Genomic DNA, 20,821 nt, shown 5'->3' with positions numbered 1-20,821 from the left:
GACCCCTCCATCCTCTTCATTCTAGTCTGTGTCTGAATGTTGTCACCTTCCTTGGTGGCCTAATTATCCCCTTCCACTTCTCTTTATTCCTTGGAAGTCAGCTTTACCAAATCCTCGTCTGCTGATGGGGCTGCACAACTGAGATGATAGATGTAGAAAGTAATTCTTTAAGCTGGAAAGTGCTCTGCAAATGTAAAGCGGTGATGTCGATAACAATACTTCTACTCACAGACCTTTACTCACTCTCCGATAGCGCCTTATTTTCCAAACCAAAACCTTTTAGGGACTCCGAGTTACTATTGTTCCTCTTGTGGTTTATGGGGAGTCAGCATTGTGTAGTGGTTAAGAACATGGGCCTGGAGACAGGTTCAGTTCCAATTTCACCTCTGCCCCTCCAGCTGTGTGACGGATGGGTTATTGTGAGTCTGTTTCCTAAACTCTACATAGGGACACAAAGAGAACCATCCTTTCAGAATTGTTGAGGGGAGTACATGGATATTGCAAGATGAAGCACTTAGCATAGTGCCAGGCCCATATAGGCACTCGGTAAAGAATTAGCTTTCATTGCTTTCTGTTATTCTAATGGATTTTGTGCAAAGCCAGCAAAAAGGAGCTGACTCTCATACCTTAATTAATTGCTAAATCTCTGCCATCCTCACTCTTTTTTTCCATATTTATCTCATCCAGAATGTGAATTTGTATTCATTAAATGAACAGAAAATGGTATTTTCACTTAAAAAAAATAAAGGAATTCTGTGCTGGTATATACTTTTTAAAGAAATCATGACATCATGATATTTTTTTACAAGTCCAATATTCCTGAGAACTCTCTCCCTGGCTTCCAGTCCTGGTGAAGTTGGAGGGGGTATGGTGTGTGAGGAGGTCCCTGCAGCCAGCAGTCCTCTGTCAGGCCCTCTCTGCAGGCCATCGTTCAGTCTGGACACACTTGGTTCCTCTGTGCAGCACGTAGGTTTCTGGGGAGAGGCTGTGGGTGCAGATCTTCGTGATACACAGTCCAGCATCTCCTTCTCGGGCATCCGTTCCAACTGGACAGAAAGTACGAGGGCCCGTTATGATTTCTGACTGGCAATTCATTCTTTGTATGTTAATATTTGGTGTGGAGTGAGGTTAGAAATTTGTAAGTGACCATCTGAAAAAGACCTTTAAATCTAAAATTTGAACTATTCTACTTTCTGGGGAGGTAGTTCAACGGTGATGCTCCTGACAGCACGATGGCCTTTTAAACCATGTTTATTGAATATGCTCATCTCCGTTTATCCTTATGTTACAGATTGATGTTCTCAAAGCAGATCTGGAGAGTGCAGAATGGAAAGTTTTGGAAAATCTTATTCTGGAAGATGTCCTGGAACAGATTGGACAGCTCGTCTTTGAGATCCATCTCCACTGGCCTGGGTTCGAGGTCAGCGGCAGCGACAGCAGTGTCGTGCGGTTCTGGTACAGCCTCCTCAAAGAGTTAGAACTAAACGATTTCAGGCTTTTTCACAGTTACAAAGATTTATCTAAACCTCAGCTATTCCTGAAGAAAGACATGTTCAATGCAAGTAGCTGTTATACTCTTGGTTGGGTAAATACCAGGTGGAAATAGGATGCAGGGCCTCATCAAAAACTCAAGGAAATATTTGCAGAGTGAGTACGCCAAGATTCTAATGATCGTTGTGCAGTCTCCCACCAGCCTGTTACCTGCTTGCGGCAGGCGTTGTTATTGCCTTTGTGGTGCATGCAGCCTGGCGCCTGCCATGAGGTAGGGGCCCGGTTACCCCTTGTTGAAGGGTGGACACAGGAACGCCACAGGAGTCAGCCGTCATCTGCCCTGACCAGGCTCTTTGCCTGTCTGCCTCTGACAGAGTGGGGGTGCTCGTCTTCCTTCATTTTTAGTTGGAAGATAACCCCCCCACTTACCCTGGTTTTCTCTAAAGTTCATTATGTTTCTACAGGGTGTTCAAAAAAATGTATTCACACTTTAAGAGCTGATGGCTCACATTTGAAAATGAAATGTATTTTAATACACACTGCCTTAATAATTATTCAAAGGTGAGTATACATTTTTGGGGGACACCCTATATAATCCATGAATTCACCAACATGACATTTTCCATTTTCCATTTTCACTGGGTTGGTGAGACTCTTGGGTTTGTCGCCTACTGTTTAACATAGGACCTTGCATTTGACTTGAACTCACCTCCTTCATGTTCTCCTTGTTCACCTGGTCAGGAATGTCCTTTACACCTTGTGGTTTTCCATCACTCCTCCTGAGCCTTTGCTGAGGCTATGCCATGGTTTTATAAGAAGTACAGTTCTGGTATCTGGGAACAGACACACCAAATTCTGTCACGGAGTTTAAGACTAGACGATCAAGAGCTGCAACTCAGCATTCTTTTCATAGCAGCCTTCAAATCCCCATCTGTTCCTGTGAACGAAGCACAAAGCAGAATGAGTGTCTCTATTGTCGCCTCTTCTGACTTCACACCTGATTTCTCAACCTCAGACTCGCCTATGCTGTTAATTCTTTACACACACACACACACACACACACACACACACACACACACACACACTCACGAACACAATCTCAAAGATGGAAGGGCCAGAGTCTCTTTTCTGGGACGCTTACACAGTGTTTCCATAGCACCAATCCTTTCTACTTAAAAAAAATTTAAGCAGAAAATGCAGGTTCTCAATAGTTCAAGTGATCTTTTTTAGTTCTATTTGCAGGATTAGGCATTTACCCCCATGAATAATTTTCAAGATTCCTATTTCAAATAAATTAAGTAGTATAAAATCAACCAAATTATTACCTTATTGTAAGTTAAGTATATTTTCTGACACTTTTTATATACTAACAGAGCAGGAAAACCATGCCATACATGTTTGTTCAAGAAATTTGAGGAGGGACTAGGATACTGGTTACTACTGAACTTTATTCCCTTCCCCATTAAAAAAAAAAAAATCTGCTTCTACCTGAGACATTCCCTGGGTTGGCTTTTTGGGTTTTGCAGTGTTGAAAATACCATTCCTCAAGTGAGAAACCAAAATATATTAGAGTTGGATGATCTCACTAATTTTGGGTTCAAAAGAAACAAGACTTTCTGAATTAGTGATGATTTTTAAAAAACATAAATGAGGCTTTTATTTTAAAACCCATAGTACACTAATAAAAGTCATTGAGGTGGGAAACCAGCTTGCATAAGTGTGATTTGTAACTGCACTTCAGTTGCTTTTACTGTCCACAGGAATTTCAGAGGTACAAGGGGCCATAAAAACTCTAAAGTTATACTGTTGGTTTGCATGGCATAGCCTCCAAAACAAAGTTAACTTTTAGTCCAGTTCCTGTTTGGATTATGTCACAGATTCTCTTTTATTTTTTTCATAAAAATCCTACACACTGAATTATATACAGTAAATGTTTTTATACATTCAGTCCTTTAAACCTTCTTATACATTAACATGTGAAGTATACTGACCTTAAGTGTCCAGATGTATACACAATCATATTCATATTTTTAATTCATGGGCCTGAAGACTTGGGCATTACTGAAAGCCCCCTTTGTACAGGGCAAGTTACATTTATTCCAGATTGGTGGCACAGAACACTGACTTCATCACACTCCATATATATATATCTGAAGCAAGAATGGGTGTACTGTTTAAAAAAAAGACGAACTCAAAATAAATCACAAACACACCCACCCACGCCCACCTACCAGGCAGCCTGTTCAGTATTATTCGTACTTATTTTATGCTTATTTCTGAGACTGTCCTTCATTCCCTTCATGGAGAGCTTGAAGTTTATGATGTTCTGACTGTTGCTATGGTTTCCCTGCATCTAGAATTTATTGTGATTCTTGTGTTGGCCAGCATTTCTTAACCTCAGCACTATTGCCATTTGGGGCTGGATCATTCTTTGTTGGGGGAGGGAGTGCATTGTGGGATGTTTAGCAGCATCTCTGGTCCTCCCCACTAGCCACCAGAGCACCTTCTCCCTCCCTTTCAGTGTGACAACCAGACACGTCTCCAGATGGTGCCAAATGGTTCTCTCCAGAACCTCCACCGTGGAGAGCTGGGGTCGACCATGAGAAATGGTCTAGGTTACCACCGCACTGGTGTTTGGGAAGATGCTGCTGGTGCAGAGCAGGCAAAAACACCACAGAAGAACACAAACAAAATACAAACAGACAAAACCAAGGGCTATTGTTTATTGAGCACTTACTGGGTGCCCAGCACTGTCATGGATTATTCCTAATTCTCCCAACAGCCCTCCAAAGAAGTGTCATTTTCCCAGATGACATATACAGGTAAGGACACTCGGAGAGGTTGGATAGTTTATTTAGATCATTCACTAATAGGTGGTGGGGCAGGAATCCACATCTTGGCCTGTCAGATCCCAAAGCCCATGCTGGTCCCTCCACAATGCTGCCTCCACAGCCTCTAACAAATGTAAGATGCTTCTTTCAAAGGACATATTTTTGCCTTTCTATTAGTAAATGGGGGTGGTGTGTGGGGGAGGATGACCCTACGAATATACTAAGACCAGACCTGCAAATCTATTAGAGTTGGGGTTATTTTTGTAGCATGCAGACTTAATTTTAAAAGCCTACTTCATTAAAATATGCCTGCCAAATGGAGACTTACTGAAAAATGGGACCCAACGAATTCTCTGTCAATATGTTCAGGTTGCCAGAAAAGCTCTTGCAAGGCCCTGGAAGTGACTCTTGGCCCTGGCTCTTCCCAACACTTGGCACTTTTCCTCCTGGGTTTTAGAAAGGGCACAGCCGCTTGGAAGTGTAGTGTGAGTTCGCTTTGTTTCAAACTAGATTTTGATCCTCGATAAATGAGCTCCGATGTGAATATCTGCGACATCATTAACTCTTACCAGAGCAATGCTCATAAGTGAATCTGAAAATACAAATTTAATCTCTTATCCAATGGTAGAAAAAATGGTTCTTTTTCAGGAGAAAAACATGTGAGGATGTAAGAGATTCAGAGGTCACCTTTTCACACAAACTCTGTTACAATTTGAGATTAAAGTATAAGAAAAACAATTTTTCCTTTCCCCTTTTCTTAGAGTGATTGTATTTTATGCAGTTTTACTAGGTTATTATATAAATATTTGTAGCTGTTTGACATGTGCAAATGAAGAGAGCCAGGGAGAAGTAAACTTCCCTTAGAATTGACTTGACGGTCCATGAGTGTTTACATCAGGGTAGAGCAAAAGTAAATTCAGGAATTTACATTGTTTAGTTTGAATCGGCTATTCATATAAGCAGTTCTGCCTTGGCTGTAAGAGTTTCGTATGTAATAAATACAGTAGGAGATTTGCATTTCCTAAGTATTACATGTTGGGATTTTGCAAAGCTTGGATTTATACCAGAAAACTAGCTTCATCATATTTTGCCAGATTAAAAATGAAGGCCTTATTTAAACAGATTGTTATACTTAACAATGCAATTGTAGCTCCAAGCTCAATTAATATAATCTCTTCTTCTAAAGATAAATTTATGTTTTCCTTTTAAGCAATAACGTAATTTTTTTTTGTATTAGCCAATTGCTGGCTCTTTGTGAATTCAATAAAACATTTAAACTTTGGCAAAGTTTCTTCCTTTTTCTTACATAAAAAAGAGGTATTTGACCTTTACTTATCACATGAAATTATACCCCCCAAATTTAGTATATTTTTAAACTGCCTAAATTTAGAAATTATTGAAATTCTTTAAATAATGTTATTGTATTTCTGTCCTTAAGAAAAATAAAGCAAGCAAGCTTAATGTCATGCGTTATGTTTTAGCTCTATATGGAAAAATATGCTAGTGCTCAACACATTAAAACCAATGCTTTGTAAAACTAGCAACTTCATATTACTGTATAAAATACTTTAAGTTTTTTTGGAGATTGGTTTGGTGCCATAAGATTATCTGAAACAATAAGGGATTTATTTTCCTGTCAAGTTTGAATTCTAATCTAGACTGTTCTGATAGAGGAGCCCAGTATACCTAGGGCAGATATGCAATCGATATGTACCAGGAAGCTATCGTGGTTGGTAAATAGCTGTGGTCCTGAGTCATCCTCCTCTGCTATAGTTCCTCCCACGGGACCCCCAGACCTCTCCAAGATCGAGCAATTAATGCACGGCACACTAGGCAGCTTCCAGGACCCTGCCCTAGCACAATGGTTAGCTTCTATTCTAACTGCTCTATGTCCCATGTTCCTGGTCGTTGGATGTTTTGATATCACCACTGGGTGGGTAGAGATGATGAGCAAAGGTCCAAGTGTGTTCTATAATGTGAATGAAACCACAATTATGTCAGAAATAAGCTATGATCTGTACAACACAGTATTATTTTTCAAGGATTTTGATATCAGAGCAAACATGGTTTCCCCAGGGACTCCCCACCCCATTTAAGGCCCCCAGCTATGTGTCCCTGTGATGCCCCCCCCCATTCTCTCTGTTTTCACACGCCTTGTACTTTAATGTACCTGCTTATTTAAAGGCGGTCTTTCCCAGCAGATTGTACACTCCATGAGGGAAAGGGCCAAGTCTGAAGCCCCAGTGCCTGCCGGGTAAAAGGTGCTCCATAAATATTGGTTGGGTATGGATAAAGAAAGCTATTTCTCATAGGATTTTTCAGTGAATTTATTTCACCAGCACTTGTTACTGAAAATTTTTTTCTGACATGAGAAATACCTTTGCCATTTAAAGGCACCACTATCTCTCCTGTTAGTTCATTTAAATTTAGACACACTTTAGCCTGTTCTTAACATGGCTGTTTATTGCTCTGCTTCTGGTAGTCCTCATTCCCGATTAATGCTAACCTGGAGATCTTTCTTAGGAACTTGAGAGCTACATAATAATCGGATTGAATAAATACAATAATAATTGAAGGCTCAATTACGACTACAAGATATTCTAGGATATTAAACCTCAATCTTCGCTTCTCATGCCTCATTGTCCTTCCTTTGTACCAATTTCCAGAAAACAGACTTTTTAGAATCAGTGTGTAAACCACAACTCCTGTAGCACAGAGACTATTTTTAGTTTATGAGAGAGGAAAGGTATGATGTTGTGAGGCTACTTAGGACAAGGATAGAGACTGGTATTTCTAAAAAAAAAAAAAAGATTAAAACAGATGTTCAAAGAATAAAAACAAGATGAGAAAAGGTATCGTGTTGTCAAAACTATCGGAAATATACAAAGGACCTTCCTTGTGAGTGGTTATGAGGGGGTGTTGTGGGCCAAGCTCAAGGGAAGAGGCCAAGAGAATGTCTTTAGCTATAAGTTGTCTTCCTGAAGTCTGAACTAAACATGATTTAAATAGCTGAGTGCTGCGTTTAAACCACCTACGTCAGAGAGAGCAAGCTGGAAGCCACAAAGATTAGGACACCACCCTGACCGTTTAAAAAATAATACTCAGTGAAGTGGCATTATGTGGAGGAGGCAGGATCATAGGATGAAAGGAGGAAGATTTCAGCACTGCTGCTAACTAGCTGCATGATATCAAGCAGCACCTTTCTTGACCCATTTCCTTACTTAGATTAGGATATTTAATTTCTAAGGTTTCTTCTAGCTTGAAAAATCTCATTATTCTAAGACTTTCATGATTAGAGAAGGCTTAGACAGTGGTAGATAATTTCTTGATTAGTGTGCTATAAAGGGAACTCTTAGGATAAATTCACAAGAATCCAAATGATGTGATTATTCAAAGAAAAAGCTCAGATAAAAGATGAATCCATTATGATGGCTCTCCAGTCATCAAGTGAAGTGCCCTCAGGAAAAGCACCTTTTTGGATAACACACTTCAGCCCCCATGGTTCTAAAAATCAGAATGTTTCAGACTGCAATAGTTTATACACCTGTTTTTAGACTGCCCTAACAAAGATACCAGATCAAGTACATATATCTATGGTAATACTTCTATATGTATGTGTGTATGCATATATATGTATATATGTGTACACACATATACACAAACATGTATGCATACACACATACATATAGAAGGATATATATATACACACATACATACTTACCCAAATATCCTATATAATAAAAGTCTAAAATGCAAATTGACCAAATGGCAGAATGATGGAACGACTGATTGCTATGACACACACTGACCACCAGGGGGTTGACACAAGGCCAGCCACGACAGGTGCCAGTGGGACCCCCCCGCCCCCCATTGCCCTGCTGGTCGCCCCCACAGATTGGCCCTGAGCGCTGGCCAGGCCTCTAGTATACATATATATGGCTAAATAACAAATAAAAATCTTCAGACACAATAAATTCAGAGGTATCCTGCATATGTGTACTGTGTATACACTCACTACACACATACATACCTGTGCATGTATATGCATGGCTGAATGCCTAATAAAAATCTTCAGACATGCAGAGCTCAGAGGGAGCCTAGTCAGAGAGGTAGACAGGGAAGTTCCTTGCAGCAGTCCCTGGGGCCCTAGAGATAAGGCAGGTATTGGGGGAAAGGATTGGGACTGAGACCCCTGTAGCAGTGAGCCTCTTGGAGGGATACAACCCCGGTGGAAGAGGGTCCCTAAGTCTACTCCCCCAGCACAAGGAAGCCTATTCTGGCTGTACCTCTGGGAAAATATATTTCTCATGAGAATTTGAAATCTCTGTCTTGTTTAAGGATGTGACTTTATACTAATCATATGGTGAGGGAAATCATAAACTGAGAAATTAAGATAAACTGGTTCTAGGGGGAGTGACACCTCAGGGATACATGGCAGAAACAAGTGTAAAACCACTCAAAGAGATGCTTCTTTCAACTCAGGCTACAAAGGATTTCCTCAAAAAACAAGACCCACTTCAGATGAACGCCTAATAAAAAATGACAACTGACAAGGAAATGGCCCACAATGGGGTAAACACTGGAATTTTCAGCCCAAGAATGTGAGATAGAATAACAATCATAAAGTATAATATAAATTGTTTAAAATGATTAAATGCATAAAAGACTATATAGGAACTTTAAGAAAAAAAGACATTTGGCTCTGGCTGGTGTGGCTCAGTGAGTAGAACATTGGCCTGGGTACTGAATGGTCACAGGTCCGATTCCCAGTCAAGGGCACACACCTGGGTTGCAGGTTTGATCCCTGGACCTGGTCAGGGAGCATGGGGGAGGCAAGTATTCTTTTTTCTTCTCTCTTTCTCCTTAGCCCACCCTCCCTCTCATTTTCTCTCTAAACAAAACAATAAAAAAGGGATTAGGATGAGGATTGATAAAAAAACAAAGAAAAGGCATTCAAAGAACAGCAGATATTAAAAATACAAACAAACCTTCCATAATGGGAAATGCCATTGGAATGAGGAGTTCAATGGATTAAACAGATTAGACATAGCTGGAGACTGTAAAGTGAACTGGAAGCCCAACCTGAGGAAACTACCCAAAGGTAGGATAGACAAATGTGAATATATTACTTACAAGAGATAACTTATGAATTGTCTGAATCTTGGAATGCCTTTCAAAAAGTGAAGCAGTAAAGTTGACTATCTGAGCCAAAGTGTGTGAAAAGTTGGCTGGAATTGCAGGTGCCATATGGCAGCCATTCACCACATGTTGCTACTGAGCACTTGGGTCTGGCTAGTGTGACTAAGAAACTGAATTTTAAATTATATTTACTTTTAATTATTTTATATTAAAAAACCTATCCTTGATTCAATTATTAGAAAACTCTTAGGTATGTTTGGAACAAAGTACATTTCATACAAATGTATTTTGTATGAAAAAGTATTTGGTGAGAACTTAGTGTCTGAATTGAGATATGCTGCTAAATGCAAAATGTACACCAGATTTCAGAAACTTAGTATGAGAAAAGTAAAATATTAATTTTACAAATAATTGAATGTTGAAATATTTTGAATGTTATGTAAAATATAGTATTAAAATTAGTATCCCCTGGGCTTCTTAATCTATAGCCACTAGACAATTAAAAATCACATATATAGCTCACATATTTCTTTTACACAGCACTATACTAGAACATATACTTAAATAAAAAATGGTTGAGATTTGAGTTAGTCCTTCAGATCTCAAATGCAGAAAGATGGAGAGTGGGGAGTGGGAGCTAAATAATTCATTTGAAGAGAGCTATTGCAATTATAGGAAGCTGAACATGCATTGGCGTTCTCTCTTCCTCCGTCATTAAAAATGAAGCCACTCTAAGGACTCTGGCTGCAAGTCATGACTTCTTTTCCCTTAAGTTCCAGGCAATGTTGCAGTGTTTAGGTTGAGAAAGTTGTTTCTACAATTATTAAAGTGACTATCAACATGGAAGGTGCACATATATAAAAAAATGTATATACACACATTCACATACACATGCATACACACACACACACACACACACACACACACACACACCTATTTTTGGTTAGGTAAATTTTTCTGGGTTTACCTGTATGAAACAGTGTAGTTTCTGAAATACTCAACTCAGAATCCACATCACTGACTCTCATCTGGAGACCTTGCTAGAAATGCCAACCTTGACCCAGTGAATGACTATTATCTTAAGAAGTCAATCTTTTGTTAGTTCATTCATTTTATTTACCCATTAATTAGAAATTGGTAACATGAAATTCTTTTTAGGCAAGTGCTGATAGAACCTTCTATTGACTGGATCTTCTTTCTCCTCAGGTTACTAGTACTTGCCTTAATACTGTATTTAATAAATTATTTTATGATCTACTAAGAATGCTGCAATTAAACTATGATGCAGTATTGATTTTAAGATGTAGCTCTAAAAGAAAAAAAGATGTAGCTCTATTTGAGATGTCAAAATGTGAAAAATATGTATCTTTGATGAAATAGCATCAGAGTTCTATAGTCTCTTTTGAGACTCAAATTTTATACCACCAATATCTTGACCTGGATGGCACGCCACACTTCCCTTCCACACACCGGAATCCATATGGCTCCCTCAGCTCACCTTGATTTTCTTCTGAATTCTCTCAGTAAGATGCAGCTGGTTCTGTCCACTCTGAGAAACACTGTTCTCCAAGAAGAGCCTCTATAATTAGTGCTGGTGCTGTAATCCTCCTGGCTGCCAGCCAAGGGTTTGTGTTTCACTGTCAATGTTTTCTTTCAGGTAATTTACAGACATGCTGGGGACATCAACCAGCCTCCCAATGCATCCGTAAGAATCACTTCACACTTTTCTATTTAGAGAGGTGCCTGTTTGACGCTACTCCCTGTTCCTCATCTTAAAACTGTCTCCTTATTTAAGACAAAATATCCCCAGCTTGTGCTTTAATATTTAAATATTCATCCCATTAAACTTTTCACTAAAGCATTACTTTTACTCTAACATCACTTTTACTCTAATATGTTCTGAGTGTGACAAAAAGCATACACAGTAAAGAAAAGGAGTCAGACAGTAGGTTATCACTTAATTCCAATAACATGACCTTGAGATGTTTTCATGCTGGAAGGATTTGTGTACTCTGAGTGCAACTGTGACTCAGTGTCACCACGAAGTGAATAAATGTGTAATGTTAAACTTAACCTGTATACCCTGAGGGCACTGCCCTGTATTTTTATTATTAATCAGAAAAAACCCATTAATATAGCACACCTACCTCTAAAGCATCATTTTTCTCCATAAAATCAAAATGACCCATTTAATATCTATAAGTGATTTAATTTGGTTAAGACTTAAAAGGAAACCAAGAATAAAAATTTTGGTAACACGTTTTTTAAAAAATGCTTTATTTAAAAATAGGATTTCTTTAAAAAAGAGAACTTTTATACACAGTTGCTTAGTTTAGAAACAGTCAAAAACACAATAAAATAAACCCAGATTTAGAAATGATTTGTAACATACACAATACTGGTGCTGAACAAGGTAGTTTAAATATACGATTCTTTTATTATTAATCAAATGTGGTTAATTCACATTTGTGAAACCCAGTGGTTGGGACTAAAGCAAAGGTCTCGTCTGAAATCTCTCTTCTTGAGGAACGGTGGCCACCCTTCCTGGCAGGTACAGAAAGGGCAGCAGCTGGCAGTGTATTCTGCTGAGTGCTTCTGTGTCCAAAACTATGGCTCTACCACTTTTATCGTTTTTCTATTTTCGTCTTTGACATTTACTTATATGTGGCTACAGCACATGGCCATCTATACCAGTTTTCTTTTTTCATATTAATTTTTAAAAATGGATGTTTTTAAGGGCAAGAAGTATAAACTGCTTTGATAGCACATGAATCCGAGCTAATGGCCTTAGGATATCATCACTCAGTATGATGTTGCTTTCCCAGTCAGCACTCTGAGCAGCTATGAACCAATCTTTCCTAGCATAGTAACGAAACATTTCAAACTACATTCAAACATCTGATACAGATTTGTAATAAAGCTAGAGAAATGGTTTGTCAACTAAAGTGCTATTAGCTACTGTATTCAAGAGGCCAAGAGGCTATCTTAATTTCACAATCTCAAATTTTTAAACCCAACCACAGCCAGTGCTTCTCAAACTGGGGAACACTAGCCATTTTCCTGGTTGTCTATTTTACTCAAAGATTTAGAAAGATGTTTAAAACTTTATTGATTTTAAAAAGTTCTGTCGAATATATTCCCAAACCAAATCAGAATATTTTAAAGACATAAACTCTTCAAAGACATTACAAGTTGGTATTTTGATCTTTGCCCTAAATCCAATGAGAAATGTTTCAGTAGTAATATCTGTGAAACAATGGCCTAAGAGACCGTGATTTATGAAAGAATAGCCAGGTTCTTACTGACAGTAAATACAAGTGAAGTCCAAAGTTCTGACTCATTCTCTTGAGTTTCATCTTCAAAAATAACATAATTCTCTTATTATATACTGGTCAGGAAGAAAGTCAAGGAAAGAACTCTGGGCTGATTTGTATTTTACACTGTTTAATAATTAGAGGAATGCTGCAGTCAGAGAAAATTGCTGGCTTACAACTAAAAATACACAACATGTGTCATAAAAAATAGTGGAACTTCTCAATCCAAAAGATTAGAACCTGACCCACTGGCAATAATAGAAACAGTAATTGTGGGTGGTTTTATCCTTCTCTCAGTCACATTAAATTATATCATCCCTGTTCCTTACTCTCTCTTTGTTTAAGATAAGTACACGGTACCTTTCTGAGTTGTCATTAACTATATCACCGCCTTCAGAACCCCAATCCTCGAGGAATTCTTACCCGACTCCCAGGGGATCTTTTCTGTATGTCTTGGGGGTGAGCCCAAACTGCCTGCCAATAGGATCTATTTGTCAAATAGAAAACTGATGGTCATTCTCTGTATAAATAATATCTATAAAGAACAAAATAAAGTTGCCAATGAAATTATATGAGTCAAATTTACAAAGTTCTTTTTCAAACAATGTGTCAACTTTATAAGGCCATGTAAGGAAATGATAATCTGTAAATCAAGTTATCCAACACATTTAACAATTAAATATAGTTAAATAGGTTACTGGGTCAAAAGCAATCCTAGATAGTTAAGGATTAACCTCATCAATCCCACAACTTAATGAGACCATCCCAGCCACAGGTGATGACTTTAGACGTTTCGTGAGGATGCCACACTGCACCAATACACACTTTATCGTGAGCTTTAAACCGACTGTAGAGTTTTGTGGTCTTCCAGTCCCAGATGTTCAACTTTCCATTTCCATCTCCTGAAATCACATAGCTACAATGGGAAGAAAAATAAATTCAAATTATTCAAACACCTCAACCTGGTAAAGTAGATGAAGAACAGAGAAAGAGTTTACCTTTTTCACCATATGTAACTTAGTAAGAAGAACAAGGGCCCTAACTGGTTTGGCTCAGTGGATGGAGGGTCCTGGGTTCGATTCCGGTCAAGGGCATGGACCTTGGTTGCGGGCACATCCCCATTGGGGGGTGTGCAGGAGGCAGCTGAGTGATGTTTCTCTCTCATCAATGTTTCTAACTGTCTATCCCTCTCCCTTCCTCTCTGTAAAAAATCAATAAAATACGTTGAAAAAAAAAAAAGAGAACAAGGTCTAGGTCTGTAAGTCTATAATGTAAACTTCTACCAAAAAATCATCCCCATTGAGCAACAATCTAAGAGTAAAAAGTAATTTTTAACTTGGAAGACTGAGATGCCCAAGGGCCACGATGAATGCGGTATCACAACCACTCTCTGACAGTCAGAATGAGGGTAGGGGAGTCAATGTCACTGAGCCACCGAACACATCCAGACCCTTTCCGCTGTAATAGACTCTAGCACCTTTATAATTACTTCCTGGTCCCAATGCCTTTTGAATATGTCTAAGACTGACCCAGAGGCAGAAGTTCTAAGGCCCAATCATCAGGCTAAACGGATTTCTGAATTGCTGTTACACCTATGTGTTTTAGCTAAGAATAGGGGAATGAATGCAGAGTTTCACTTAGAAAGACTCTAGGCTTCACAAATCTAGTGTGACTTAGAAATAATCAGAAGTTAGGTTGAGATTTCAACACAGAAAAGCTGTAGTGAAGTTGTTAACTTCAACAATGCAATACATGATTAATTCTTCTGGTGTTCATTCCACCACAGCAATATAGCCATTCTAGTCCTTCAAACCTTGCTTAAAAAAGCAGAGAGATATATGGCATTGCCTATATAGACGGGGACTTTTATGTGGCTAAAGGGCACAGGACTATACAATATAACAGTGATGGCAAACCGATGACACGCGTGTTAGAGGTGACACGCAAACTCATTTTTTTGGTTGATTTTTCTTTGTTAAATGGCATTTAAATATATAAAATAAATATCAAAAATATAAGTCTTTGTTTTACTATGGTTGCAAATATAAAAAAATTTCTATATGGGACATGGCACCAGAGTTAAGTTAGGGTTTTTCAAAATGCTGACACGCCGAGCTCAAAAGGTTCACCAGCACTGCAATATAAGGAGATATATGAAAGAACTTAAAAAAGCAGAAGGTAATTTTCATAACTTGTTTTTGCCCTTTTATCTGGCATTTGACAATTTGCATAGTTCTCAATCAATTACATATGTGAGAGTGACGTAAAGTGTTAGTATCTGTACAACAGAAGTTTATAACATCATATTTGAATATAAAAATACATGAGAAGATTTAAACTTACCTCATGTCTGGTGAAAAGTCCACCTGACAAGCGTAGCCTGCTACCATATGGCCCTTAAAAATTTTCTTCTTATTTAATCTAAATCTGTTCTGTGCTCCAAAAATTAATATTTGGTTGTCCATTGATTGGCATGCTAGCCATTTCCCTGCAAATTCAATAAATAAGACATTTTAGAGAGAAAAAATTTTTTTAAGAATTTTCATTCTAAATATATTCAGTCACTCATATTCTTTTGTTCCCAACTATTTTATAATAATAGGAAAATAAATTTACCATACCACGTGTAAAATGTTACAATCTGTCACTGACAAGAGGTATTTGTATATAAAATAATGGAATTTGTATATAAAATTTGTATATAAAATAATGGAATTTGCTCATATAATCCTGTGTCATTGAACACTCATCTTTAAATAAGGATATACAGATATTCCGAGTTTATACAGAAATAAAGTAAAATTTTATGAAATTAATCTGTATTAAATATAGACAATAGAATCGTGGGGAGAAAGAGACTTCTCTATGTTGATTACAAAAAAGGAAGGAAAAATTAACTTTAGATGAGAAAACCTAGGATTATATATAAGACTATATCCAAAAAAGTTATGATTAAAGTAATCTCAGTAACTGTTGTTGAAAGGTCAGTACATCTATAGCATAAATTACCTTGCTCTTAAAAGGCAATGCATTACTGAACAAAAACAGTATTAAACAAATTTATCTTTTTTATTTTGCCTGAGAAAATATTTTACAGTGAAATGCTAAGATGTTCTCATTGTGAGGAACCAGACCAAAATAAAAGAACTCATAATAAATCACTAAATGAGTTGTAGAATATGATTCTGTTGGAAGGAGAATTGTTTTAAAAAACCTGATTCTCAGATGGGAATACTTAGATGCTTAGTCAACATTAGTTGCAAATCATTGTTTCATTTATTTTTTTCTTGTAGAAAACAAGAGCCTAGCTGGTGTGGCTCAGTGGTTGAGCATCAACCCATGAACCAGGAGGTCAGGATTCGATTCCAGGTCAGGGCACATGCCCAGGTTGGGGATTCAATCCAAACAGGGGTTGTGCAGGAGGCAGCCGATCAATGATTCTCTCTCATCATTAATGTTTCTATTTCTCTCTCTCTCTCTCTCTCTCTCTCTCTCTCTCTCTCTCTCTCTCCCCCTTTCTCTCTCTGAAATCAATAAAAACATTAAAAAAACAACAAGAGACTGGGTGAAGTGACTTCATATGAAAACCAATGATTACTTCTAATAATGAAAATTTTCCTTATACAGAATGGCACTGTGACAGAATTGCCCTCAGAGAGAATGGCCAAGGTTCTTTTCAAGAGAAATCACACCATGTCTTAGAAACTCATTTAAAACACATTCTAACTCACCGTTTGGAGACAAAGTCACTGCAGGCATTGAGTGCATACTGGGTTCTGCTATATACTTGAAATCCACAGGGATATCCCTAAATATTAAAAATAGCATATCAGAGTAAGTAATTTTTAAAAAGTACCTTTAGAAGAATTATCTCTGAACCAAAGAAATATATGAAAGAACTCTTGAAAAAATATATTTAATAAACCTTTCATGAAACTTTCTGGGGGGAGAAAAATCACAAAATGACATTCTATTGCATATTATAAATCTTTTACTTTACAAATGACTTTGTGATAATTATAACAGTGTCAATGATTTAATCTTTAAACTCTATTTGATTTAAACTTTGGCCTTTATGTTAAAAAAATCTGTTACTAAAACTTCTTTAATAATAAGCTCATCTAAAAATGTGTCATGGTAGGCAGAAGCAAGATGTCTGAGGCAAAGCTACAGGGAAACATTCTTATTTTACCTGTCAGTCAACCTTAACTTTACTCTGCAAGTAAGAGTGAGAGTGCTAAAGAGTCGTCAGCAATGCAAATGGAGGGTAAGCAAAGCTATAGAGGGATCTGCAAGCAGGTTGAGCCCCTCCAAAAATGATGAATTTCAGGACAGGTAAAAAAGATTAAGTGCTTGTACTTGGACACTTTCTATTTTTCAGTTTATATGTAAAATATTACAAATGTGTATGGTACAGAAGAAATAGCACTAAAAAATTCTCATGCAAATGTTCCAAACGATAAAACAAAACGAATCCAAAACTTAGTCACCTAAATTTAGAATCATCAAAGTGCGTTTTTATTTTTAATATTCTCCATGATAAAAAATTCTTTACTAATTCTGAAGGGTTTTGGTCTTGTTGCTTTTCACGACAATTTTTTCTTTTTCAATGTGTGGGAAATGTAATTGCATATTATCTCAGAATATAAAGCAGCAATTTAAATTTCAAACTATGGTTCAAGTTCCAAGACTTTAATTAAATGGAAAATAATAATAATAACAACAACAACAACAACAACAACAATTTGCCTTTAAGTAAGGACATTCTCTATCCATTTATCCATCTAGAAGAAGAAGCAAATGATTAAAAAAAAATTCTATCAGGGTCTTGGTTAAAAGAAAACATTTTAAGGTATTACCTGGGGGACAGTATCATTTATCAAGTCAATACTTTACACATCTGAGGTACCAGTGACAATTACATTCAGAATGACTCAAATGTATTGAAAAGAGCCTCAATTTGAAAAAGGTCCAACTATTTTTCCCTCCTCATGTTTATTATTAGTAGCTAGTAATTATATAATTTGGGTTAAAACATAAGTGAATTTTCTAAATTAAATGAGCCATAATCCAGATTCATATCAACCAAGTTTTACTAAAAGCAAACAAAAAAATTTCAACTTATCCCTTATTCCAAGGACTCTTGGTATAATGAGCTCTAGAACAAGAAATTATTCTGAACACCCTGTGAACTTCATTATTGCTTATAAAATATGCCTTCAAGGCACAGTTATATTTAATAAACACAACACTATTATCTAATTGGAAACTGTAATTCAGTATAATAAATTAATAACCTCTCTTACAAATGATCTTCAGTCTGGAAATGAATAACTGAAAAACCCTTACAAAAATCTATAAAAATTTAAAGCTATAAGATAACCAGTAGTATCAACCTCTGTTAAATTTTCTTTTAAATACATATATATATGTGTAATATATATATTTTTGTTGTTGTTGTTAATCCTCACCTGAGGATATCTTTCCTTCTTTTTTCTTTTTCTTTTTTTAGAGAGAGTGGAAGGGAAAGAAAGAGAGAGACAGAGAGAGAGAGAGAGAGAGAGAGAAACATTGATGTGAGAGTCACATCGACTGGTTGCCTCCCACATGTGCCCAGACCAGGGCTAGGGATGAGCCTGCAACCAAGGTACGTGCCCTTGACTGGAATCAAACCTGGGATCCTCAGTCTTCAGGTTGACACTCTAGACCAGGGGTGGGCAAACTTTCTGACTCGAGGGCCACAATGGGTTCTTAAACTGGACCGGAGGGCCGGAACAAAAGCATGGATGGAGTGTTTGTGTGAACTCATATAAATTCAAAGTAAACATCATTACATAAAAGGGTACGGTCTTTTTTTTTTTTAGTTTTATTCATTTCAAACGGGCTGGATCCGGCCCGCGGGCCGTAGTTTGCCCACGGCTGCTCTATACACTGAGCAAAACTGTCTGGGGCTTAAAAATATTTTAACAAAATAAAAACAACTGCCGAAACCAGTTTGGCTCAGTGGATAGAGCGTCGGCCTGCGGACTGAAAGGTCCTAGGTTCGATTCCGGTCAAGGGCTTGTGCATATCCCTGGTGGGAGATGTGCAGGAGGCAGCTGATCGATGTTTCTAACTCTCTATCTCTCTCCCTTCCTCTCTGTAAAAAATCAGTAAAATATATTTAAAAAATAAAAAAATAAAAACAACTGGGTGAAAACATGTCTATGACATCTTATGAATTTAGCCAACCAGAATATCACAGGCTGCTCAATATCTAATAATCTCCTATACTTTAAAACTATAGAGTAATGCTCAAGAAAACCAAGTTTTCTTTTATTTGTTTTCCTTTATCATTGTGCTACTCTAAGCAGATACCAGATGTAAACAGAACTTGTCTGAAAGCCAATAATTTTCCTACACTTTGAGGTGGTCAGGGTCTCCCTTTCTCTCTCAAGCATGCTGCTAATATTACTAGTAATTGATTTTGGGTATGGCTATATGTGATTAAGATAGTTCGAGGGATCCTGAGGTAGTTTTGTTCCCTGCTTGTCTTTATAGCAAGACTGAGCCTCGCATGCTTTCTGACTATGGAATCTAGATACAAGTTATCCTCTCTTCCCACCAGATGGGTCACATTCACCTAACTATCCATCCATATAATTATGAATTCAAGTTCTGCATGTTTATATAAGCCTCATCATATCCACAAAGCAAAAACCTGTAATATATACATAAAAGAGAAAGGAATCAAAGCATACGACTACAGAATATCTTCAAGTGACAAAGAGAGGAAGAAACAAAGAAAGTATAAAACTAACCAGAAAACAATTAACAAAATGGCAAGTCCATATCTATGAATAATTACTTTAAATGTAAATGGACTAAATTCTCCAAAAGACACATAATGGCTGAATGGATTAAACAACAACAACAACAAAACACACCAAGAACCAACTATATGCTGCCTACAAGAGACTCACTTCAATTTCACACATAGATAGAAAATGGAGGGATAAAGATATTCCATGCAAATGGAAACCAAAAGAAAACAGGGATAGCTATATTTACATCAGATAAAATAGAATTTAAGCCAAAAACTATAATCCTATATAATAAAAGCAACTGGCCCACTGGTTGACTGTCTTCCCCCTGGTGGTCAGTGCACGTCATAGTGAGTGGCTGAGTGGCCTTAGCATATCATTAGCATATTACACTTTGGTTGAATGGACGACTGGACACTTAGCATATTAGGCTTTTATTATATAGGATTATATTCTTAAAAAAGAAGAAACCCACCATCTGTGACAACATAGATGAACCTGGAGGGCATTATGCTAATTTAAATAAGCTGAACAGAGGAAGACAAATACTGCATACTATCATTTATATGTGCATTCTTAAAAAAAAAAAGTTAGCCCTAACCGGTTTGGCTCAGTGGATAGAGCATCGGCCTGCGGACTGAAGGGTCCCAGCTTCGATTCCAGTCAAGGGCATGTACCTTGGTTGAGGGCACATCCTCAGTAGGGAGTGTGCAGGGGGCAGCTGATCAATGTTTCTCTCTCATCGATGTTTCTAACTCTCTATCCCTCTCCCTTCCTCTCTGTAAAAATCAATAAAATATATATTAAAAAAAAAAAAAAGCCAAACTCATAGAAGTGGAGAGTAGAATGGTGGATGCCAAGGGCTGGGGAAGAGGAGGGGTTGGGAAAAAAATTGAGGCTACAAACTGAATAGGGCACAAATTTTTAGCTGTAAGATGAGTTAAGGGCTGAGGATCTAATGTACAACATGGTGACTACAGTCAATACTGTATTGTGTAACTGAAATTTTCTGAGACAGGAGAACCTAAGTTCTCATCAAACAACAAAGGGTAAATAAAGAGGTGATGGATGTTAATTAACTTAGTGGGAATCCTTTCACAATGTATATCAAATTATTATATTATACACTTTAAATATAATTTTATTTGTCAATTATAACTCAGTGAAGCTGAAAAAAAAAGACCTCAAGCTTTGGAATCATTTTGATCCAACACAGAAAGTTTAGTGTGCCTGACACATAGAA

The 20,821-nt window shown here is 37.4% G+C and overlaps 2 protein-coding genes across 2 annotated transcripts in view; one reads left to right on the top strand and one right to left on the bottom strand.

Moving 5' to 3' along the window:
- METTL24 (methyltransferase like 24) overlaps nt 1-3,684 on the top strand; it is a gene marked incomplete at its 5' end in the record, with an annotated part of 79,900 nt that extends 76,216 nt beyond the window's left edge. The window contains one exon of the mRNA XM_081094805.1: nt 1,292-3,684. Within this exon, the coding sequence (XP_080950931.1) occupies nt 1,292-1,606 (315 nt within the window). The 3' untranslated portion in view covers nt 1,607-3,684. The remainder of the gene's footprint in view (nt 1-1,291) is intronic.
- Nucleotides 3,685-11,712: 8,028 nt separating this feature from the next.
- CDC40 (cell division cycle 40) overlaps nt 11,713-20,821 on the bottom strand; it is a 53,944-nt gene continuing 44,835 nt past the window's right edge. Inside the window, exons 13-15 of the mRNA XM_081094032.1 lie at nt 16,507-16,583; nt 15,119-15,263; nt 11,713-13,691 (exon numbers count right to left, since the gene is read on the bottom strand). Of these exons, the coding sequence (XP_080950158.1) occupies nt 13,514-13,691; nt 15,119-15,263; nt 16,507-16,583 (400 nt within the window). The 3' untranslated portion in view covers nt 11,713-13,513. The remainder of the gene's footprint in view (nt 13,692-15,118; nt 15,264-16,506; nt 16,584-20,821) is intronic.

This window comes from Myotis nattereri (assembly GCF_964212035.1).
Source record: "Myotis nattereri genome assembly, chromosome: 6".
Taxonomy (NCBI): Eukaryota; Metazoa; Chordata; class Mammalia; order Chiroptera; family Vespertilionidae; genus Myotis; species Myotis nattereri.
Note: the sequence above shows the minus strand (reverse complement) of the source record. Positions and strands in the feature narration are given on the sequence as shown.